We start from the raw sequence: 26350 nt of genomic DNA, 5'->3' as shown, positions 1-26350 counted from the left end.
AATATTTTTTTATTTAGTTAAACTATTAGAAATTTAAACAATTACATGAAAATAATTTTAAGAACAACATTAATGCATTAATTACATTTATACAGTTTCTTATTTAGCTTTTTAAGTACTTGAAAGTACAGTACATTAGTAAACAAATTATTTCATTGATTTCATTAATTCCATTAAAGAAAATATTCAATTAGTATTAAGTTGTTTTTTAATTAATAAAAATTAAAACGTTAAATAGCATTATCAGATTACATAAATTGTTTTTAATCTTAATAGTATATACCATATATCACAACTGTACTGTATAATGTTCTTTAACAATATTGTGAATCAGTTAATTACAAATTATTATGAGAATATATTATGAAGCAATTAATGGATGCATAAAACAGTAGTTAATGAGATATTTTCCACAATTTAAATTATAATAATTACAATTATTATTAGTAAAACACTGTAAGAAAATATAATTTTGTCAAAGTAAGAGCAAACTGAATTCATTAATTAGAAAATGATTTAGCCGATAATACAAAAATAGCAAAAAATTTGATTATATTTATTAATTATTGTTCTAATTCAGAATTCAATTTATATCAATAGTAGATTTTTAATAAGATAAGTAGATTTTTAATTCCAATTGGCTGTGAATGTTTCTAATGTTTGGAATAATTTTAATGTTAAATCATTTTTGTTAGGTTTTCACATATTGACAATTTAATAACTATTCAGTAATTAATAAATGCAAACATAGAAAAATTTATTAATAAATAGGATTTAATTTCATTGTATTGTTTGATATAAGTTGCATTTTGTATGACCTTAAACTTTTATGATGATGTATAATTTAGTATACTGGTATTTTAGAATTTTTACTATTATGTTCTTGAATAATACAAGTTTAAATATCAAAATCTAATGTGAATTTTTTATTAAAAACAACATTTGTGTATATTGGAGATATACTAATGTTAGAAAATATTAAATAAAAGATCTATTAATAATATTTTTTACTTTAAATATTGTATATTTATATATTGTACTAAAGGTTCCATATACTGTATTTGGACTATAAAATCTGAAATAAAAAGTGTAGAATGAAATTGTAAATATAACGCTTTCAAAGATTATAATTGTATAATTTTAATACTTTTCAATAATTGTTTTTAAAATTTAACGTCAATTTATTCATTTTTCCATATTTGTACTATCAACATATAATATATATTTAGTAAATATTCATATGCATAACGTATGTAAATTTACAATAACTATAAAGTATGCGGCATTATTAAAATTCTTTGGTGCATATTATTTCACAAAGTACAGTACTTATTAAAAATCAACCATGAAAAATTTTGTACAGTACTTTATTTTTAAAATTTTAAATTGTTAAAAAATAATTTCATAGGCGACTTTGTAGCAGTGAATATGGCATCCTAAGTATTTAAATTACAGTGCTTTACTTATTCCCAAAGTACTGTTACAATTAGGACAGGTGTGGATGGTGTCTTTACAGGTGTCAATCACTAGTGGAATCCAAAAGCATGGGCAACTGTTAAAAAATTATAAAAATTCTTAATTGTTAAATCAAAGTTATAGAAAAATTTATGATAGAGGAAGAATATTTTTTGTATAAGAGAAACATCCTGAAATTTGAATAGTAGCAAAATGAAGTTGAGAGTATTCCTGAGATCTTCTTCAACCTCATAATTCCATCCAACATTTGTAGCTAATATTAATGCTAAATAATACTAACATTGAGGAAGTATCAGTACTTCATCTGCCACTAATATAGTGTTATACATCAGGGGTGGCCAACAAGTCGATCGCGATCGACCGGTCGATCGCCAAGACAATTTTGGTCGATCGCTAGCAATGTCTTGACTTAATGTATTATATTTGTAACCGAACGCAACTGTATGCACGCAGTTATGACTCGACTCAAGCAGTGAGTGCACTTCGTACTGAAACAGTGTATAAACATAGTATGTATTTCACACTTTCCCCTCCCCACTTAGACTATGCCTATGACAAAAAGTCGATCGCGACACATTTTTACGATAAAAAGTAGATCTTATGTGCACAAAAGTTGGCCACCCCTGTTATACATAATTAAGATTACATAGTTTTATATCTAGGCCTTTAAAAATTAAATTAAAAATTTGACTTTAATAATGCAAATTTATTTAATTTTATAATGAGTTATAAATTCATTCCTATAAATCGATTATAAGAAATTTATTGAAATCTGAAAATATTAGAAAATAATAACAATAGAAATTTTAAGTAAAAGACAATTTCATAAATATAGTATGTGAGATAATTTGAAAGTAACTGGCATTTTAAAATACAGGTATACCTCGACCTACGTCGGTAATTGGTTCCAGGAGAGGCGACGTAAGTCGAATTTACTTGTGTAGTTACGACGTATGTCGTAGTTTCGACTTACGTCGTAACTAAACGCCAATAATGGAGGAAACGCCAATAATGAGCACTTAAAGACCGCTAAATAAGACGACAACACAGAAACACAGATGTTTTCATGGTTCGTTCCCTAAGATTTATGATGATTGTATTAACATTTACTGTAAATGTACATATTTTAATATGATTTTATGTGTTTTCAACGCTTTTCTAGTGATATTACGACTTCAATGTTTATGGCGGACGGATTTAAAGTCGAATAAACTGACTTAAACTTGATTTTTATTTTTCCATATACTTTTTTTGACAAACGACGTAAAATCGGGAACGAAGTTACTCGAGAGGGACGTAAGTCGAGGTATACCTGTGCAGTAGAGCATCGATTATCCGACCCCCGATTAACTGACTTATCGGTTAACCGACCGCGTTCTAGTCGGCAAATTCAAATGTCCGCTAGTGATGTGGCGCTACAATATTTGGTTATGTCTTGGCTACTTTAATATTATTTTTGTTAAATTTTTGCATGTTTTAGCTGGCAGCACTGGCTCGACCGTGAAAGGGAGGCTAGTATTTAAACCAGGCCTAATACACTATACTAATAATGTATTTTTTCATACTTTTCGGTTATCCGACTTTTCAGTTATCCGACCAACCCCAGTCCCCAATTAAGTCGGATAATCGATGCTCTACTGTATTGATAATGTTGAGGATTATCATTTCAGTTTGTAAATAAATGTCCCGTTTTCATAAATAAAACGAAATTTATTCAACAGTTGACATAACGTAAGTAACAAATATCCTGACTGAACAATAGTAAATTGCATATACTATATAGTGGATATGCACGTTGAAAATGCTAGCAAAATTTCGCTGGATGGACTGAAAATTACTGAAATATTTCTATTTTAAAGTATGTAAACCCTTCTTTAAGTAAGAAAAGCTGAAATCTGATAATATTGCAAGGTGTGTTGCAAGAAAATGAAATTTTTAAAGTGTTTCTAATTTTTTTTTTTTTTTTTTTTGAATATAACTTGGAATGATAAGTCAACAATTCAAAAACAAAATATATTGCAGGTTCAATCAAATTTTAGTTAATATAAGCACAGAAATCTCGTCTTGGTAGGATTATAAACTTGTTTTTTAGCATTTAATGACATATACGTCCATTTTATGTTGCTACTTGTCTTCAAATATTATGTAATTTTAATAATATTACATATTATTATTATTGTTGTAATTCTTATTTTTTATATTTCACATTACATCTTTATATTATTAATTGAATAAAAATCAAATTTCGTTTCAAATACGCGAATTTCATTATCTATATGAAATTTTTGAATATTTCTTGAAATATCTCTCTAACATTTGTGATAACAACTGGATAATTGAGACTCCAGTTTCAGAGACTAAAAATAGTTAATTAATTGTTGTGTATTAGATAAAGCTCTATAACAACCTGCTATTTTTTTACTTTTACCTATATAACTTTTTGGTCAATAAATTTGCTGCTATGGTTACTGAATATCTATTGTTAAACAAAATCCCACTGTCTTATAAATGAGCAGGCCCTTTACAAAATTTTTATGTACTTGTGAAATATGATGTAAATTAAAATGCCAATTTTTCGAAAGATTCTGTATTACAATAATATAAATATATGTATAAAAGCAAGATAAATTTACCATATTAAACAAACTGCAAAAGCAGCCAAATATGTACAACCACCACTCTCTTTTACAGTCGATGTAACAACGGTATTTCTACAGTTGGGACAGAGGGTTTGAACAGGTGTATCACGAAATACCGGCTGCTGTACAATTACAGAAGGAGGATTCCCTATTAAGAAAAAAAAAAATACAAATTTTAATGTTAATATTTCATATTTTCCAAAATTAAAATCTATTCAAATATTAATATAATGGAATAAGATTGTATTGAATATAGTGAAGCAAAATACTATTTTTTTTTTTTTTTATAAATATAAGTATTTTTCTTATAGGAAATTTCATGTAAAATTTCCTTTCTCATATAATATTTAGCTTCGTGTGTAACGAACAAACAATTAGCTTTATTAAATATTAAAAAAATTATTTAAAATATTTAATGTTCGTGTCATCATAAGTAAAAAGGAACAGAATAATGGAAAAATAATTTTAAAAAATTTGTTTTAAATCCAAATTATCTATATGTATTATTATTATTATTATTATGTGAGAAGCCAGGTTCGAGAATCTTTGGAACTCTTATCGGCGACAGGACGGCAAGTCCCACTCACGTTGTTTCTGGATGGCTAATTATAAATTTGTCTCAAGATCTAACGATCTTGAGGATTGATTGTTTTTCCTGACACCAGTTAGGATAGGATTAACACGTTCTAACTCGCGATAAAAGAGTAAAATGAATCTGAGAAGGAGGGCTTTAAATTCGAGTGGGGATGTCGTGAGTCCGTCGATAGGTATCCGTTCCGTCTTTAAATAAACTATTCAACTAACTAAAAGAACAATCAGGTTAACAATTAACAAATGGAAGTTTAATAACTGAAATAAAAGAATGCATCGTGGTTAAATCAATTATATCTAAACTATGAGAGAGAATTATGAAGTGAATGATATTTGAAGTAAAATGATAAATTTTATACTTCATATAAGAATAATAAATCCAATTATTCTTTGGGAGACCAACAGGCAGAAGGAACTGTATTTAATTCTCCAATTTCTGAAATTTATTTCATCGCTCTCAAGTCGATTTACCTTCTCATTTCCTGCTGAATACGTTATATATCTTTGTTCGTGTTTGTATGCATAATGATTCGATTATATTGTTGGTCTGATGATTCTGTATTCAATTTTAAGTCAATTATCGACAAAGTTTACTAATATAAACTCGTCTAAATCTCATTGTGAGTTTATAAAAGTTTAGTGAAATTCAATATTTTGTAATATCATTTTATCTACTTCATATAATTTCTATGTAAAATAAAATAGAGATTTAAAAAAACAATCTTACTACAGCGAAATCTGCCTGAACTGGAATCGCGCGGTAGCGAATATTTTTCCCGGTTTTAAAGGTTTCCGTTTTGAACAGGTTCCGTTTTGGACAGGTTTTATTGTTATAGATTTAAGCTTTGGCCTTATACTTTAATTTTATCATTATGAGTAAAATCCTCCATTGCGAAATGATGCTAAGATAAGAAGCAATCTATACTATGACGAATTTCGTAAGTGGGTCGAATCGTAAATTAATTTTCTATTTCTTATCCTATCTCTCAATGTAATATTAATGGATTAAACCTGCCAATAATAAGATGAAAAACCAAGAAGTAAGGACAATTTGCATATAAAATTATCAATCTAACCCAGAAAACGATTCCAACGCCTAATATTATATTTAGAATCAGGTAATATGTTGTTTTTTTTTTTCAATTAGCATTATTCAATCTGATCCCGAAAATCAATGTGCAGTAATGTCGCTTCACTTTCTACCTGTAATTACCTTTTCTTGATTATAAGCGAGTAAATCTTCTTAAATTTGAATATAGAATGCTAACATAATGTGAAGAAGAGATTATAAGTCAAGAATAATTTTAAGAATGAATGGAAAAAATCTCAGAAAGTTCAGAAGTATGGTTGCCAAAGATCACGCTTGTACAAGCATACTACGGTCTTGTACATTAATTTGATTCGCTAGTTGAATAATTTATTTGCTTGTTTTGATTGTTAAGATCACGCTTGTTTTGCTATTTATGAACATTTATTAACAATAGTAAACATTATTAATTAATCGAAAATATAAGGTGGAATATCGTTGAAGTTATTGTTAGCAGACTCCACATCCTGAATGACGAAATCCTTGCATGTAAGAGTATCACTGGAAATCATATGGATCATAGCCAAATGTTTAATCGATTGTTTCTTGTTACCCAGGGAAACAACATTCACTAAATATAACTTATAAACTTAATTACTTCTCCAGTTTCTAATTCTTTATTATTGTACTAATTTATCTTAATATGTAATAGGCAGATTCATATTCCTTTTAAAATATGGTCGATATTTTTACTTTAAATAATTTACAGCACGAACTCAATTTCAGGAACATGTCACGAATCTTAATAAATTGCACTATTATATAGCCTATATTTATTTATTAAAAAAAAATATTTTGTAATGATTTGAGATGAACGTTGTCTATGAATCATTATATTGAATTTTAATGTTTACTTTAGTTGGAAAGCAGGTAAATAAGTAGCACGCAAAGTGCATCAAGTTAGGCAGCAGTTAAACAGCTATTATGCCATCATCATCATTAATTTCCCTGTTAAATTAAGTCGGCGCTCTTTATTTCTAATGCTGTGATATAATTCAATATGGCAGCGTTTGAGCAAAACACAAGATAAAAATGATAATACTGAAAAAATTGCTATTTTATTATAAACATTTTCACTAAATTATCGATTGCTAATGCTAACGATTATTGTTTCAGTAAAACGTTTCAGTAAAACGTCGATCGATCGTTTTACTGAAAAAAAAATTCAGCGACGAATTTCGTAACTTTTCCAGCCAAACTTTAAAATTGTATGTGGTGCCATCTGTTGTAAATGCCAATAACGAGTAAAATCTTCATTTAAGTCCTATCCCACTCGAGATATGACGCATGACCCCCCCTCTATCTCCCTACCCGTTTGACCTTTAGCCACCAAAATTTAATAGCATCAATCCCATAATACACAAACCTCTTCCTATAAACTGTATAAAGTAAATTAAATCTAATTTCGAACAAATATTCTGATTACAAATATCACAACTAAACAGGTCCAACAGAAAAATGAGAGAAATAAATAAACAATAAAACTAAAAATTAATCACTAAAAATTTTTCTAAGTTTTATAAACAATAATAATATTTATGTTTAACACGAAAAAGAGAATGTTTAGCTTAAATCTCTTGTAAATTATACCATTTAGGGAAATACTGTTTTATTATTATTGAATATATACACGTGTCTTAAAGCACGCGAACCGTAGACGAATATGGCAATAACTGTATTACACGGGGTTGACGTAACACGGCAGCTGGACGTAGGTGGAGAATGAATGAAAGTGTTTACCAATACCCAAGCTGGGAGACCTGTCAGTGTGGAATATGTCCACCTCCAACTGCGATGTGGCACTCTATGAAATTGCCATCGACTGGTTGATTTTTTCTAGTATTATCTCTATCAATTGTGTTTGTCCTTAAGTTTTGTATACGTATGTAGTAAAAAACTCTATAAAAATGAACTATAAAAGCTTGTCTTTTTAATTTGTATATTATGGATAGATTAATATTTAAAAAGTGAGATAATTTTCAAATATTAAAATAAAACAATCATTACTTAACAGAATGGAATATTATGTAGCGCCAATTGAAAAATTATTATGATAAAAAAAATAATAATAGTAATTTATTTAAAATTTATATAATTGTAATATTTATTTACGTACCAACATAAGCCATTTATTTCTCCAATTAAGTTCCTATTCGAAATGAAGTTCTGAAAAAAATTGTAAAAAAAAAAAGAATTTAGTTAATCGTGTTTTCAACAGATGGCAATCTTTGTTACATACAGTATCAATACACCGGTATTATTTATATTGTTATTTTAATTAGAATGGACCACCCTCTATATAGCTTCAATGATTACACTATGCTCACTTAACGACTTATTTCTCGGAAGTATCCCAATTCTTAAGAAGTGAATACCTGTAATTCTTTGTTATATTCTAATGTTGTACGTACGAACAATTATTTATTGTGACGTCACGATGCCAAGCTGCAATTTTTAATCATATTTTTAATTTATTTAATTTAAAATATATGCTTTCCGCCTCAAATTAGTAGTGGCTTTCTCCTGTACGTCATACTTCTTCTTTAACGTGCCTGTCATCTATCTAACACCTTTCGGGAAAGATTTTTGAATTAAAAAACGTGTGACTTCCGGTTTTTATCGGAAGTTATTGTATAGTTAATCGGGACCTCCTGCCCCTAACGTTTCCATATCCGCTCTCGTCTTTCATCTATCTAACACCGTTCTCGAGATTAAGGAAAGACAGATGGACAGACGACAGTGGAAATTTATAGGTCTACAATTATTTTTAAAATTGCAGCCCAATTAGCATTACTTTTGTACGTACTGTATGCATACATATATAAACTTAGTATTATGTATATATAATACTGTGAATATAATATGTGCAATGCAATTATTATTATTTTTAGCTCTTTACTTCTTGAGGATAATAAGAGATTATTATAATATATATGTTATTGATACATAAAGAACTGAGGGAGAGTCTTCTCCCACTCGTTTAAAAATTTCGTGACGGTTTATTTATTTTTTATTTTTTTGTGACAGAAGAAGTGTCATGTCAATTTTAATCTAAGCATTTTATATAGGCCTATATAAAAAGTAAGTGTACATTTTTACATTAAGAACCATTTTATTTTGTATTTTTTACCTGTTTTTTTATGCTGATTGGCGGTGTTTATCGGGTTTTTAATGTTTTATTTAGACTAAACGGGATGAATTTGATCGATAATAATTGTTGTTAACAATGGATAAGTTAATCAGCAAATCATAATCTCTATTTCTGACTTTTTGCTAATGTAAACGGTATTATTTGAATTCCAGTACATAAAAAATTATTAGATACATCTTAAATGATGTATAAAATTGCCAGTAGATACTCTCTGCATTATTTCAACGTGATTTATTTATTAACACAATTATTAATTGATATAAAGGCTACGTTATGTTATTGACAATTTGAATAATTTACAATCATTCTTTGTTTATATTGTGTCTATAGATTTTTAATACCATACAAATGATATATGTTCGAATATTATATTTAAAGTTAAACATTTTATAATTAAAATCTGAATGAGTAATTCTTTGACACAGTTCTTACGCTTACCATGGCCATGACAGGACCGAAATAATAGAAAAATATTGTTCTAGATACATTTATTTATTGATGGAAAGGAGGAAATATAGAAGTAGAAACTTATTTCAATAAATTTAAGCAATATTTTGGTGGGCTACGTAAGCTATAAAGAAGATATCAATATTTTTAAAAATCAATTACTATTTTAATGCATACATTTCCATAAAATGTTGTAAAAGGGAGATAGAATAGTCAATTTAGATATGTGATTGATTAAAAATGCATTTAACTAGAAAGAATCCGGTTTTAAATATTCATGAAATATATAAATTTAATAGAAATATTAAAATATTTATTTATTTATTTTAACTATAGAAAGTAGGTTGACCAGAGATAACCGCCCTCAAATAATGAAAGCATATAAATAAAATAAAATAATAAAAAATAAAATTAAGAATATATTTGCCTTTGTTTTAAAAGTCTAAAAATCATTGTAAAATTCCACTAAAATCTAAAAATAAAATTCTATCAAAATTATAATAAATGGATACATAAGAGAAAAAAATTGATAGCATGAAATAAAATAAAACACCTTCCTGGATTTCAAAATTAAGTAGCGAAATACAGAAAAAATATTGTGACATAATGTTTTCAATAGAAAATCGAAATGTATCCAGAATACAATTTACATAATTGAATGCAAAAGACGAAAGAATTTCTGCAAAACGATGCAATTGGTAGATAAAAACAGCTTTTTATATTTTTAATTACAGTATTATAAAGTGGCAAAAAGCTTAATTTTGAGGGTAGGAATGGGTTTTATAAAAAATTCTAAATGATAATAACGAGTAAAATCGTCTTTAACTCTGACTCTACTGGAGATATGACACGACCCCTCTTTATCTCCCTACGTTTAACTACCAAAATTTAATAGCATCAATCAATCAAGATGTGTCATGGCTTGGAAACAGTAAATTTTTTTACACCAAATTCGTTTTGTTACGTTAAGAGCAAAAATATTAAATTAAAATTGATCAAAGTCATTCAAATCACATGAAAGCAAGCTAAATTGTTTGAGAATATTACAAAATTTCACATATTTCGATCGAAATTTTAAATTTTCCCCCTAAAAAAATATTAACTTTTCCTAAATACGACCTGTCTATAATATTCATTATACAGTATTATATAATTTACCGTAGAAAATTGTTTACAAGTATTAAATATTTTTGTATTATTACTTTTAAGATCTGACCTGTCTTTTAGGCATTGCTAAGAGTGAAATAAAGTAAAAATATTAAAAATGATTAAGTTTAAAATTAATTATTTCTAGTAATAAATTAAAGATTTTTTAAATCTGAATATATTTTCGTAAGCTAAATCTTAAGATATTAAATATAATATGAAAAAATATTTTATAATATATAATTAGAATGTAAATATAAAAAAAAAGAAATTCAGCAACGAGTTGCGTAACTTTTCCGGCGAAAAATATTTATCGTTAAGAAACACGTTAGCAAATTAGCAATTTTTAAAATTGTGGCGCCATGTGTTAAGAGATTTTACTTAAAAAATAACTTTTGTATTATTAATTATAATAGAAATTTTCTGAAAAATTTTCCAAATAAATACATTTATTTTTTGATAAACTAAGAATTTCTACGAGTCAGAAACGTTTCGTAACTTGGAAGCTTTTTGAGACATGACACCACACCGTTAATATCTCCCAAACCAATGGTCCTATTCTCCTGAAAATTTCTAGAAACATTTCACCCTAATATACAAACCTCCGTGCAAAATTTCAGAAATTTTCGACAAAAGGCACAGGAGTTATTAAGCTTCAAATTGGGTGAATAAAATCGTGCCCCCAAACACCCACTAACATCCATGCATACAGAAAAAAACCCCGAATTTTTTTCATTTCTCGACTTTTCATGAATTTCTTTCAAACCTATCATTGCTTTTTTAAAAACCATTACAATAATACATTATTTTCGAGCGGAATTTTTTGTCACTTAATTTAAGTTAATTGATTACTGGATTAGAATAAAACAAGTCGAAGAAAGACTTAAAATTAATCAACAAATAAATATTACATTGGTTATTCAAGTTTATTTCTTAAATTAATTAATATTCGTCCTTCCTACAAAAAAAATTGCATTAGAATAGTCTGTTAACGAGTCAAGGTTTGCATATTTTTGATAACTCTATGTAATTCCCCAGTCATTGATAGAAGAATATCGTAATGAATATCAAACGCACGAAACTTATTCATAGTGAAAGCTTTTGTTGTTGACATTATGTAGAACAATGTGGCAATTTGACCTTCCGTTCTAAAAAATGGAACGAAGGCTGCTCGCCCTTCACTAAACATTATCATAACAATCGTAAATGTTATCAATTGAAAAATTATTTTAAAGATGTCGTAACTTCGAAATGTCTTTATTTATTTTTAATAGAAAAGTATAAAGTGTTTTTATGGATAATTACAGTAAAACCTGAATGAAACAGAAATCTGTCTAACAGAGTAATTCTCTTCTGTTTAAAAAAAAAACCTGTTTAAAACGGAAATCTACCAACCGGAAAAACATTCGGTACCGCATGATTCCAGTTTACACAGGTTTTACTGTATTTGGAATTTTAAATTATTTTTATGGCGTGTCGTGGCACTTCGCTTGAAATTGGACTTTCTTCTATAAATCACAATTAAAGCTTATGTATTATTAAATATATGGAATTTATTTACTAATTTACTCAAAAATTTTATATAAAAATATGTAAATCGAAGATATTTTGCATCCAATTAGATACTGCAATAGTTTAATACATAATCAGAACGCAGTAGCAATGTCAATACAACACTAAGTTATACAAGAAATAATTATATATTGGAAAAAAGTAGTAATTTCTAAAGAATTAACTGAATATTAACATAATATAAAGTTATACTGAAGACATAATTAACCCTTAGTGAACGATAAAGTCAAATTTACTATTCTGAATCCTTACAAGAGTATTAAATGGTTCCAGTCATATATTGAAGAACCAGTTTTGTTTTTAAAAAATCAAATCATAAAAGGAGGGCACTCAACGAAAGTTTCGGTTTAAAAAAATCATAAATATTCAAACTTTACAGTAATATTTTATAATGAATAAAAAATAATAATAATAATACAAATACAATAAACCATGCCCAAAACGGAACCCTAATAAAACGGAAATCTGTCTAAAACGCAGTGATTTTCTGTTCTTGAAAACGCAGTGATTTTCTGTGTTAAAAGACCTGTTCAAAACGGGAAAATATTCGGTACCGTACGAGTCCGGCTTACACAGGTTTCGCTGTATATATTCCCAATCTTGCTTGTTTTCATATATATTAATTTTATAAAAATACACTAATTTTACAAAAAGAGGGCATATCCGGAAATAGGAAATGCATTGTAACTCCAGTTAACTGTAAAATATTTCAAGTTTTTTCCTCTTTCCTCACATCACCTCTTTCCACATCTTCCTCAATACACTGTTTACTGAGAAATAAACTTGTTTTATAACGACCACAATGTTAACCTATCCATTGTGTTAAGCTTAATCATGAGTTAACCTCGTGTAATATTATCTTATTTAATTATATTATTAATAGTTAACTAGCTGCCAGGATGAAAAGTAATAAGAACAAACATTAAAATGAAAACGTATTAAAAATTTGGTTATTTCAGCTTGATAGGATCCACAACTTCAATGGCACAAAAAAAAAAGCAATTTACAAAAAAAACCAGAGCTGTTTTCATTCTAACATCTATTATTAACATTGTTTGTAGGTAAATATAGTAAACACATGGTAGCATAGGAAACATAAAATCAACACACAGTATTTTCTGGTATACATACAGTACTGTACTGTGTTTAAAAAATAAATTAACTCTTGATTTCTACAAAAAGGGAGTAACAATAACACAAATAAATTAAAATTTCATTTATTTACATCCTATTTAACGTCTTTATATTGAAAACGAATTACTTAACAGGTGAATAACAAAAGCAAGCCTAAACAAAATTGTAAACATGTTTGTATTAATGAACTGTTTACTTATTATATAATTTTAAATATAATCACCTTTGTAAATATAATATTTTTAAGCTTATACGGTTTATACCAGAATCATTTATTTGAAATACGATCAATTTTACTAAGAAAAGTACACTTTTTATACTAATATATAATTAATTAGTATTAATTTCTTTTTTAAAAGTGAATAGACACAATTTAAAATGGAAATAATTATAGTCAAACCTCGATATAACGTCCTCGTAAAAGCTCCAATAAATACTAGGATAATGGATATATCAGAGAATCCTTCAGTATGTGAGAATTACTAAATATACTTGCAAAGCGACTTTCAAGTATATTATAACCACGTATAATTCTTGTTTGAGATATTTCGGTTTAGCGCCTTGTTCGATTTAATGCCAATTTCAGAAGCGAATCATTGGCGGTGCTAAATCGAAGATCGGTTGTATTTGAAAACTATTTATAGTTGCCAATTGTGAACGTGTGATTCCGAGAAAATGTAAACAGTACCATCCCATGTTTATGGAGCAGCTGTATAAAAAACATGGAAATATAATATGTAAAAATGACATGTTTGATTTATCTCTAAACTTTCGGAAGAAGGAAATGACTAAGCAAAATGGCGATTTATGGAGGACTGGAGTAAATCCGAAAGAGCAATAGCAGTATAAAATATAAATCACATAAAATCTCATATTTTATTTATAAAACAATTTATTAATTAATATTTTAAAGAAAACGAAAAATAGGATTATCATTAAAATATGCAACGAAGCGATAAAACATTTGTTATAAAATATAGTTTAAAAGTGGTTTTATTTTAAAATATCTTTCTATGTATAACATAGATAACATGAACTCTTAAACACACGAAAATGTATAGTAAAACCTCTGTAAACCGGAACCGCACGGTACCGAATATTTTTTCCGATTTCGCAGGTCTCCGTTTTCAATAGGTTTTACTGTATTACAGACTGAAAAGTTATAAAAATATAATTCTTAAACAAAAAAAGTTCATAGTTTTATGGACAAAACGTTTCCAAAAGTAGATGAAATAATTACCGTTAAAAATTTTTTATATCTAGTATCGAAGAGTAAAAATATTTTTACAAATGAAAAATAAAATATCACAATTAAATATTTATATTTTCCTTCAATTCCTGTATATGTAATCCCCTGAAACACTTCTCGAGATTCTGTAATAAATGGAAAGTAAACATTCGCTATAGAAATTAGTTTATATACGTAACCGTACGTATGAAAAGTCTAAATATCTTTATATAACTTCTGAAGAATAAATGAATATGTCAAGATGAGACAAACACATTCAAAATAAATAATGCAAATCATAAAAGTATTTTTTCCCCGGTCTATTTTGATAGAATTCTTTTAAATATACTGTACGCAGTCAAAAAATTAACTGCAAATTTAACAAAACAGCATTCGTATTTACGCAATTTCTGTATTTTGACAAATGTAATTCTTTTATGATTAATACACCTAAAATGCTTGACAACACATTAAAATATTTAAATTATAGGCTAATTTATTAAATGCGTATAAAAAAAATATCTAGTAACTAACTACGTAACTTTCCAGGCAAGAGTTAAAATTGTGTGTAGTGCCATTTAAATAAAATCTCCTAACAGAATGGAGCTACATATAGACGTCGTGTGACGTCATAGACGTGACGTTCCGTGTTTGGCCTCAGTAGTTCGTTACTCGGCTACTGCGGCGGAATGATACAGTTTCAAGAAGCAGTACATCGGCTCCATTCTTATTTTAGAAAATATTATAATAGAATTGATAATATGAGCTAATTTTTAAAATTAAGAAGGAATAATTATAATGGTTTTAAAATTATTTAAAGTTAAGAACTTAAGATATAAATTTAACATATCAAGCATTATTTAGGATACTTCTTACTTTTTAATTGTACACGAAAAAAATATATTTTTCTTCCAGTTCTGACTTATGGATATTATATAACTTAAAATTTTTTAAAACATTGCATCAACAATGATAAAAAAAGGATTAAAGTTAAAAAGGTAAAAGAAAATCAACTTGCAGAGAAAAAACTTTTTATTTACATTAACAAACTTCCTAAATGCATTTCGCCTCTTATGAAAGGCCTCTTCAGTAGGTTTGATCGTACACAGTTCATATTCCGGAATATGAACTGTGTACGATCAAACCTACTGAATTCCGGAATATGAACTGTATTATTCCTACATATTCCGGAATATGAACTGTATTATTCCTACATATTCCGGAATATGAACTGTGTACGATCAAACCTACTGAAGAGGCCTTTCATAAGAGGCGAAATGCATTTAGGAAGTTTGTTAATGTAAATAAAAAGTTTTTTCTCTGCAAGTTGATTTCCTTTTACCTTTTTAACTTTAATCTTTTTTATCATTGTTGATGCAAGTTTAAAAAATTTTTAAGTTATGCCGATGCAAACGGATGAAAAAAAATAAAGTTCTACACACTTCCCCTTCGTAGTTCTGACTTGCTTGTCCACTTCTATCTCTCCTGACGAATCGCACACAAAAGTGATAAGAACCAAAGGAGTACACCTTAAGTACCCCTCAACAGTGGTTTCCCCTACCGTGGAACCAAACCGTTACGAACAAACAAAAAATAATAATAATACTCAAATTGGTGTTGTAACACCACATATCTCCCCCGGAAGAATCATTTACCAATATGAAGACGCCAAAAGTCAATTTTTCTTTCTCTTAGGTTATATGGGGCCATATTGTGGTCACCGACTTTGGTCTCTCGTCTCTCACAAGCCGGTCGCTGATTGGCTAATCCAAATGATTAGCCAATCAGCCAGACATGAACGATGTCTTTATATTTGTGATTACAACATTCTATTTCATAAGTAGTAGGACCCTGGACGGAAACTATTCTGAAGGGCCCTTTATACTTTGCTCCAAACTTGTTACGCTTCACGCCCCTATTTAGTAACCAAACGCACTGACCAACTCTAAATGTTCTACATTTCCGGTCACGATTTCTATAGCTCCTACTTTTCTTATTAAAATCTTCTGAAAATTTCGATGCATTCTCTCTCTCATAACTCGTAATTTGGACATTACGTATTCTCTATGGTCATCAATGCCTCTATTTACATCTTCATAATTAATGTCGGGAAGACGGAGGTCAAAACCATAAAGGAGAAATGCGGGAGAATCGTCGACAGCAGAGTGAGTTATTGGCATAAGCAGCGGGATACACCAATTCGTCTCAATCAGCACCGTTATGTTCAGAGGTTTTTGATATGATTTCGATTATCGACTTATTCACCCTCTCGCATAAACCATTAGCACGAGGCTGGTATGCAGTGGTGATATTTCTGTTAATTTTTAACCATTTACAAACATCACGGAACAGAGAGGATGTGAAATTCGTACCCCTGTCGGATATTATAGTGTTAGGAACTCCATAGCTACATATAATTTAATCGAACACTGCGTTATTCACAGTCAAGGCGGTTTGGTCCTTTAGTGGGCATACTTCTATGAATCTAGTAGAAATATCAATCATCACTAGCAAGAATTTATTGCCTTGTTTCGTGCAGTTCAGTGGGCCTACAGTGTCTATTGCTACCTTCAAAAAAGGGAGAAGTAGCAGTCTCATTAGGTTGATAAGGAGTCTGACCCTTATGCATGTTATATCTGTGGCAGATTTGACAATTTTGCATCTTGTCTGCTACCTTTCGTCTTAGGTTTTATATATATATATATATAAAATAATATATAACTATCTTCCTTCACGTATGTAGAGTGTAGACTAATGAGCATCTACTCCATTCTTACCATGAAAATAATATAATTCGAAAGTAAAAGAATATTCTATTTTTTTTTTTTTTCGTTTTATGTCATTGATTTCACGTATTTTGAACTGTCTAAATAACTCCAAAAAATCAATAAAATACCAATAAAATTCTGGTATTTTATTGGATTTTTACGTCATTTGTTTATCGCTGTTTTGTTTTTTTTTATCTATGTTGATCTGTATTTAATGTCTGATATCTGAAAGGAGCTGAGAGGAGGAAGCTGGGATTTTTCTCTGGGTCCAGAGATAGAGGCCCTAATGGTTTATACTATCATAAAATTAATGTTATTTTTGCTAACAAAATAAAGGCAGAAGGGGCCTGCACTACCTCTCGAAGACCCTTGATATTAGTATTATTAATAAATACAGTAAATATTAAAATTTTATGTTAGTAGTGTAGTCTTTATACAACTCGAGCTTTAACTGATTAATTTTTTATAGTATTTTATAAACCACGGTTATGTTTTTTTAAATATGTTTAATACATTTAATTCTATCGAATCATTAGATTCAACAATGGTTCTGTATAGAGTCAATGTTGAAGATAAAGTATACAATAAGATTACAACACGAATCTTTCAGAAAATATTTACTGCAAAGCGAATATTTTCCCAAAAATACTTTTATAATGTCTAAATTAATTATACACGTATATAATTTAAATTATTTAGAAAATAAACGGGTTTTTTAAGCTGTAAAAATTATTAAAGCGCACAAAAGATAGACAAAAATAAATCAAGAATAAACCCGGATTGCGGTTTAAAATTTCTTATAATTTCTAAATTTACAAGAAATTTCTTGTAACAAATTACAATAGACATATTTTAATGTACTTTAAAACGATTATAAGTAACTTTAAAATATATTAACTTATTCTTTTGTTTCTGAGAAAGGTGAAGTTTCTACCCGCCTAGTTACAAATGGTTTTTTTATTCCTGTTTTTTGGGGGGGTCAAATATTTCGTTTCATACATCATTCTTTAGACTTTGGGTGTTACTTGTTACTTGTTTGAATTAAAATACTTTCATTTTAGTTTTGTGTTTGTTACCTTATATATTTATTTAAATAATAAAGTGTGATACAAAATTATAATAATATTTTGAATATTTTAGTAATGTTTCTGCAACACTTATGCAACACAAGTTTCTCAGAATTCATTACATTCACATCCTGTTCGACAAAATCCAAACAATTTCGAATACTTTATTTATCCATTAATGAATCCTTTTAAACGGATTTCCCATGTAAGTATTAAGTAATGAAGCCTGCAGTACATGTGAATTACTACATATAAATGTACGACAGTGTTATTGCCAAATCACGTTGACTTACAAACTCTAACCTCATTACTACATATGATTCTTATTGTTTGAGTTGTTTCGATTTAACGCTATATTCGATTTAGTGCGTTTCGGAGGTGTACGGTAGCGCGAAATCGAAGTTTGATCGTATATAAGCTTCGTATATAAATATATATTTGATTATTTAAAACTTACGGCAATTAATATAATTTTTTAGGATAATGTTTTATTTATTAGATGTTTATTTATATTTTAGAACACTATTGGAATGCATGATAAATTCGTCTAAGATCTATTAGAGGAAGAAGAAAAAGTTTATCTGTAAAAAAGGTTAATGTAACCCTGGTGCCAAGATGGCGGCTCGTCTCTGATTCCAGCAAGGAAACAATGGGACGAAGGTTCTAACCTAACCTATTCTAATAAATTACCATAATTATTAGCAACCAAATTATTACATTAACCGTAAAAAAACAAAGAAAGAATTTTAATTTTTCGTCTTGATTTCCTATCAAAAATTGAAATCAGAATTGTTTTACACAACGTTTAACTTATTTTAGCTTTAAAAAAATTTTTCAATTGAAGGCAATTATAGTTTTATGTTGAAATTTCATGCAAATTGTTTATTTAATATAATATATAACTTATATATTTTGAGGCTCTTTATATTGTATTATTATAGGGTACAAGATGTTAATTTTCTCTTTAATTTTTAGAGATAAAGAAGTAGAATTATTCTAATTCTTTATCTCTAAATCCTTATAATTCAATAAATTCTTTATTATATTATGAAACGAAACACCAACAAATAAAACAAAATTTTCTAAATGTAAATGCTCACAAACGTTTGTAAGAAATTATAGAAATTCTTTAATTAATCGTAGATAAACATTTCATATAATGGTTCAATTTGAAATATTTTTTATCAAGTTTGGATAAAGAAAAAATCATTAGGAGCCAGAGGTCTGAGGAATAGATCGGTTGAGGAAGAATGGAGGTTTCAATTTTAAAAGGCTAACACTATGAATCAATAGGAATCGTACAAAACGAACGGGAGAAAATGTTGTAATCCCCTGAAAGAAGCTGATTTTTCTAAATATTTCTTGAATTAGAGAAATCGTTGTAGCTCAGGACGATTATTTTTTAAAATATTAAATGCATTTTTTTAATATCATAACCCATTTTTGAATTTTGACTTATATTTGGAACTTTTGGAACACACGTTATTTGATAAACAATTAAATAATTAATAAGTAACGTTAAAATTCATTTTCCTACAAATAAATTATGATTTAATTAAGCAAAAATGAATATAATTATTTTATTATACGTATATATTTTCCGTCTGTTATATATAAATTACTATGCATTATCATTTTTTAAACTAATAAAAAAAATCTATATATATTATTAAATATTCATTATATTTCTTTGCAATTAACGCATTTAAATGTAAAATTATATACTAATGGAGTAAATATCGAGATGATAATTTATTTGGACTATTGGAAACTTTTTATTAAAGTAGTTATTAATAAAAAATAAAAAAATACATTGATATTCATGAATATTTAGCACAAATCTTATACGAAGCATATTTTTATATAATGTAACTTAACAGTTAATATGTATTCATATAATACTAAATGTATTTATATTATTTTTATAATAAATTTAATTCTGACAGTTCATTTTGCATACTTAAAGTTACTACTGTCGATGATATACGACTCCAATCATAATCTGAACGTACAATATCACTTCATGCATTATTTAAATTTGAAAAGTATATTTTCTGCTTGAATATACAGCAGAAAAAATTACGGTTTAGAATTTTTATTTTCATGCTTAACCATATAATATACATATTTTAAAGGAAACTAATCATATTATCTTTAATTCACCACACATTGGCAGGCCTTATGAATACAGAAAAAGAATTATGAATGTTCAAAAATGTTTCTAGAATACAAACTGCCTTTTACTTTGCCACTAAATTTATGTTTGATATTAATGTGTTTTTTTTTTATTTTTTTAAATATGAATGAAGCTACTCTTTCATAACAGGTTTCATTATGAAAAAATTCGCTTCGTTTTAAGAAGGTTAGCAATTAAATAGAGAAACGAGAGTTTCTCTATTTAATTGCTAACCTTCTTAATAAATATTGCTAAAAAATTGCAGCTCAAAAATATACATTTTACTACCTACATTTATATAATGTATGTGCAACATTAATTTATTTCATTTATGGAAAAGAAGTCGATGTAATTTAACAATAAAAAGTGTAACTGGTTTTCGTCGCATTCTTAATTATTATAATTTAATAAAATAACAATTTCTAAAACGAATCATTAGTTTATTAGATTATTGATTTAATTTATTTGTTTTTATTGCTTATGAAATTAATAAGCGTGTATGGAGACTTGTCTGAAGACAAGAAAAAAGCTATTAAATTCGTTGTAAATATTGCAAATATTCAAAATGTTATCAGTATAATTGCAAAGTTTACTTAACATATTGTGAGTTTGGTAAATTATAAAGACTTATTTATTCTGTTATTTTCTTGTTCGATATTGTTAATTTTGTTATAATGTCAAAATACAGAAACAATTAAGTGTATTGCTTTTTAAGCTACAACTTAAGAAATTTTCAGAAAAAATAGCTGCATAAAAACAAGTGTTTTCAAATTGAATTCCTTATATTTTGCCATGTTATAAACGTATTTTAAGTAATACAATCATAAAAATTTAAATAAATCAATAAATATTTTAAAAAATAAATAAATAAAAAGCTGAAATCGCACTAGTTCATATAGAGATCAAAACCTGTCTAAACGGAAAAACGGTGCTGTTCCGGTTTACACAGGTTTTACTCTATAAATGTATATATTTCACAATTGAATTTTATATAAAATTAGCCACGTGTGCCCTGTGTTGCTCGGTATTTTGAAGGAGTGGGGATTGGTGAGGTTGGGAGGGGTGATTAAAACAATGATCTTAGTAACTAAAATGTACATTTATTGACGTGAGTATTTACAATAATGAAACTGCAAAACACAAAAAATGCAAATGCTCGGGCAGGGTGGAGACACCGCAGTAATTTTTCTGATGTGTCCAAGAATATTTATGCCAAGTTTGGTACGAGTATGTTGAACAGTGTATAACCAAGGCCGTCTAGATGATACAGACGTCTAGATGTATCATCTAGATTCTAGACGGCCTTGGTATAACCCTTTACCTAACATACATACATATTTCGACTTTTATATACATAGATATAAGCTTGAGAAATACATTTAATTTCTCGAAAATTGTAGAAAAAGTTTCGTGATAAATATTTCAGTCGCACGGCTCCAAAATCATTGAGAAATTTTTATTTACACCCATTGAGATACGACGAGAACTTAATTGAACCTAATGTTAATTTTATATAGGAAAAAATTATATTTCGCTGTTAATTATGATATTGACCTTTAATTAGCTATTGTAGAATATACTATTTATAGTAAATGATCGCGAAAATAGATACTTATTTTGAGCTGTTTATAAAGTACAGGATTAACACATAAGTTCGACTTCCATTAACAATCTAACTAACGAATTTACAGGTAAAACCTGCCTAAAGTTCTCTGCAATACGAAAATTTTGGAATGGAATGATTTCCTATATTAAATGCTACTATAAGCCAGAAACCTGTCTAACGCGGAAACGGAAGACATAACTCGAGTAAAACGGAATTTTTCGGCGTTACAGCAGCTAAATTTTAAATTCTAATTAAAACACATTCCGAGGATATTGAGTTTTAACACAATTTTTTGTTTACATGAGTAAAAACGACCCTCCATAAAACAGTAAGCTGTGAGAAAGGAAGACTTCTCACCGATACCGTTCCGTTTTAGCCAGGTTTTAACTATACAAACCTATACATCCTTCATATTTTTTACACTGTTTGTTTCTGACATTTAATTTATTAACGAATTATTTGATTAAACAAATATGAAGCGAAATATTTTGATGATTCGTGTTTCGTTTGTTTTTGTATACGGCCACGAGACACGTGGGGTATCTGCCGAGTGGGGATGTCTCCCGGAAATAATTTCTATTTAGATACTAAAAACGTGAAAAAAACCCAGAAAACTTCACGTGGAGAGAAGTCGAATCCACGACTAACTGCCAGTGTTTGGAGCTTTCATCCACTCGTGTGTTTCGTACATAAAAAGTAATTCATTTCCTTATTTTTCATATAAGTTATTCCATTTGTCCAACTTTCCAGTTAGTTTTTTAATAAAAGAAATCGATTTATTCATTCAAAGAAATTTATTTTTATTCCTTTCGTGACTACACGTTTTATTTTTTTATTATACAGGTTTCGGATCCTGTATAATAATTCTTTTATATTCAGAAACTAAGTAAACAAAATGTATCTAGTTTTGAAAAATAATTTATTTTACATTTCAATTACTTAAAAAAAAATTCCAGATTTATATTTAGAATATCTCTAATAACATGTATCAGTACTGATACTCTACGATGAATCAATATTTGCTTTCAGAATTTCAATGTTTTCAGCTGTCCTTTGTTATTTCATTTGTCTTCGGAAAGATTTTAATTATATAGAAATAATATTTTGTGTTTTAAAATTTTAAAAAAGTAAAATTTTAAAAATTTTAAACGATTACGTGAGATTTACATTACTTGGTTTTTAATCACGTGATACGTGTGTACATTCAGGTTGTGTGGGTAGTCGTATGACGTCAGTGGATTTTTTTTGCATGAAAATCGGAAAACAGCTAAACGCCTACGGGGTATTATTTTATTTATTTATTTATTTTTACGAGTAACAGTAGGACCGGTGTAGAAAAAGAGATGTGATGATAAGCTTTCCTCTACGGAACTTTTAGGTCTAAGTGTTTTTGGTTTTGTCCCCACTTGCATAATCTACAATCTACCAACTTCCTGTCTAAATCGAAGTTTTGCTCTTAAAATTCATTTCATATTTATATGCAGACTCCTAATGGAGACCCGCAAAGTACACAGTGCATCGATACTTTAAAGAGAGTGAGATTCGGCCACTTAAATGTTAATCCAGCAATAAATATATGAACTTCGAGACAAACTTGCTGGTTAAATTGATTCTTTGTGACGCTAGAAAGCAATGGCGCGTTATCCTATGGGCAGAAAGGGCAATTGCTTGGCTCCTCACCAACAGGGAGATCCTAAACCAATCTTTTATAAAGTCATTACTGTTCTAAGAATATCGAAATTTAAATTTGGGCAATATCTAGGGACTTTAAATTGCCGGTACACTGACACAGAGCAGAGGTCACTTTAAAAAACGAACCAGGATACCGGAGAATTCCCCAGAATCCCTCGAATAAAAATGTTCGAAGTCAACACTATAAATGGAGAAACTTGCCTGGGGCTGCATGAATCTATGACGAGCCACTGCTGGAAAATGGGAACAGAGATCATTGAAAGTGACACGCGTTTCACAGATACACGAAATACAATAGGAATCACAGCGGAAGAGACAACCAGAATTTGATTTCCACGGAGACGAAATAACCTTTTTTGGTTTCGGTAAGAAAATTGCCGGAAACCTCTCCAGTTGGGTGACAGGAAGACTCGTAGTTTGTCGAAAACTAAAGAATTTTGTCTGAAAAACTTTCAAAGTTTTCGTTCCTTCCCCAGATTTCTCTCATAAATCATCTCTTTGATGGACGGTAGTGATGTGGGAATAGTAACTACCGTTGCACTCGTTACTCGCAAGGATCCGAAGTAAGGAATAGTGTGTTACGACACGGCTAAGGAAAAAAAAAATATGGAATAAATGTTTAATATCGTTTAACGTCACTTATTTAGTACGTAAATTACTTTTAATATCCTCCTTAAGTCTCTATTGATTTAAGGAATTAAAAGAGGATGCTTTGCATAATTCAGGTTCGATCGTGAATAATCACGGCTTGAAGGTTCGATTATGCCCCGAAGGTAGTAAACGAGGGACGGTAATTCCGGGAATTTTTGGATTTTCTAGTTAACGACTAAATAATAGGGGAGAGTAAACAATTGCAAACATGTGCAGTTGAAACCATTAAGCTGCTTTTCCGTGTGTCGTCAGAATATTCATTTTTGTGTTGGTACTTATCCGAAAAATCGAGATTAGCAAAATTTCTTTTATTTTTATCAATACGTTTTTATGACACTACGTTTATTAATGAATAAGTTGACCTACTTATATAGCAGACTTCTCTACCTGTTCTGTTCTTAAATCCATTATTTGAGATATTATGCTGGGGTAATGGCGCCACAGTAATCGAAGTTAACCTATGTGTTTTAATTGTGATTTATATTATATGTAAGCGTTAAAAATTCTTCCCAGTATCTGGCCATTAGGTTCAACAAATTAAAAGAAAGCTGAACAAAAGATAAAAGTAAACAGTACATTAATTCTTTTTGCCTCTACGTCCTTACTATTATCAATTTTTGTTTGTATCCTTGTCTACTTTGGAGCTTGTTTATTAATAGGATTTATTACATTGTTGTAGTTTTAGTTTAGCAAATAGAGGAGATCTTAGTCAAAAAGTCAAAATAAAATATCTTTATTTTCACCTGTACGCACTGTGTTTTTTATTTTGGACCTATTATCCATTTTTTAAAAAATGCTTAAAAATTTACATATGAAAAAGTAAACGCTCATTAACGTTCAACATTGAATCATAATTCCAACGTCTATAACTTTTAACTGTACTAGTGTATTATATTTTAATGTAAACTTCTATTAATAGAATCTTGCGCTGGAAAGTATATTTCTTCCTCGTCAATAGTGATTCCAATAAATAATAGTCGCAATAAGCAACATCTGACTATTTTGACTGGGAGATTAATAAATATTATAAAACTTGGCATTACTTTTCTAAAATTTATTGTGACTGTAGATAATTCTGTACTATAGTCTATGACGGCACTATGCGAGATGTATGGCGGATTGGTAGAGTATTTTTTTCTTGGTGGATAAACGTATTAAGACAATTCACCGCGTTTTTTTATGGTCCTAAATGAAAGAACAGATTGTATAAATTACATTTATGTAGAATTTTTTGTGCCAGTTCTATTATTATTCGGTAAGAGCCGCTTTTTTTCTTAGGAGTTACGCAATTCCTCACTTTCCCTACCTGAGGTCGTCAATAAGAAAACAATTACCATAGCCATTAAAGCACACAGAAACATATTATAGATGGTCATAATTCAAAAAAATTATTTCAATATCTCAACCCTAGATTCAAACAAAACAAAACAGAAAAAATAAAAACTCATGAAATGAAACGAAAATAAAACAACCCAATCCAAACTCTGCCAGTATATTTTCTCTTCGTGACTGACAAAATGTCTATGATTAAAAACCTTAAAAATAAAACTCTATTAAACTAGGCATAAAACTATAATTAATCGGACTGTGCTCAAAATATAAAATAGAATAATTTATATACATAAAAACCACTAATTAACGTAACCATAAACAGTATCTATTCAGATAAAATAAAAATAAAACTCACGAAATAAAATAAACAAAAATGCTCTAAAGTGTTAAGAATTGTGCTCAATAGGAAAACCTTATTGAGTAGAAATTTCCTATATGGTTCTTGATAACTACTACTGAATAGTCTAGTATCAATAGTAATTCGTTACTACCTATTTAATACCCGTTACCTACTCTCGAGTAATCGAGTAACGAAAGCTGAGTAATAAATAACTATCTGTTTCTTTAAATGGTAACAGGTTCGCACG

General features: G+C 28.6%; 1 protein-coding gene across 2 annotated transcripts in view; it reads right to left on the bottom strand.

The window, feature by feature from the left end:
• Nucleotides 1-1087: 1087 nt before the first annotated feature.
• Nucleotides 1088-26350, bottom strand: part of LOC136984574 (lipopolysaccharide-induced tumor necrosis factor-alpha factor homolog) — a 50521-nt gene continuing 25258 nt past the window's right edge. The window contains exons 1-4 of one of the 2 annotated variants that reach the window (XM_067281624.1): nt 8046-8203; nt 7910-7959; nt 4110-4263; nt 1088-1552 (exon numbers count right to left, since the gene is read on the bottom strand). In XM_067281624.1, coding sequence (XP_067137725.1) covers nt 1450-1552; nt 4110-4263; nt 7910-7922 — 270 coding nt within the window. In that variant the 5' untranslated portion in view covers nt 7923-7959; nt 8046-8203 and the 3' untranslated portion in view covers nt 1088-1449. Of the gene's footprint in view, nt 1553-4109; nt 4264-7909; nt 7960-8045; nt 8204-26350 lie in introns of those variants that run through there. The other variant, XM_067281623.1, reaches the window with a different exon arrangement.

This window comes from Centruroides vittatus, unplaced genomic scaffold, assembly GCF_030686945.1.
Source record: "Centruroides vittatus isolate TY-2023 unplaced genomic scaffold, ASM3068694v2 contig_923, whole genome shotgun sequence".
Lineage (NCBI taxonomy): Eukaryota > Metazoa > Arthropoda > Arachnida > Scorpiones > Buthidae > Centruroides > Centruroides vittatus.
The sequence above is the reverse complement of the archived record's forward strand: the minus strand, read 5'-3'. Positions and strand labels throughout refer to the sequence as shown.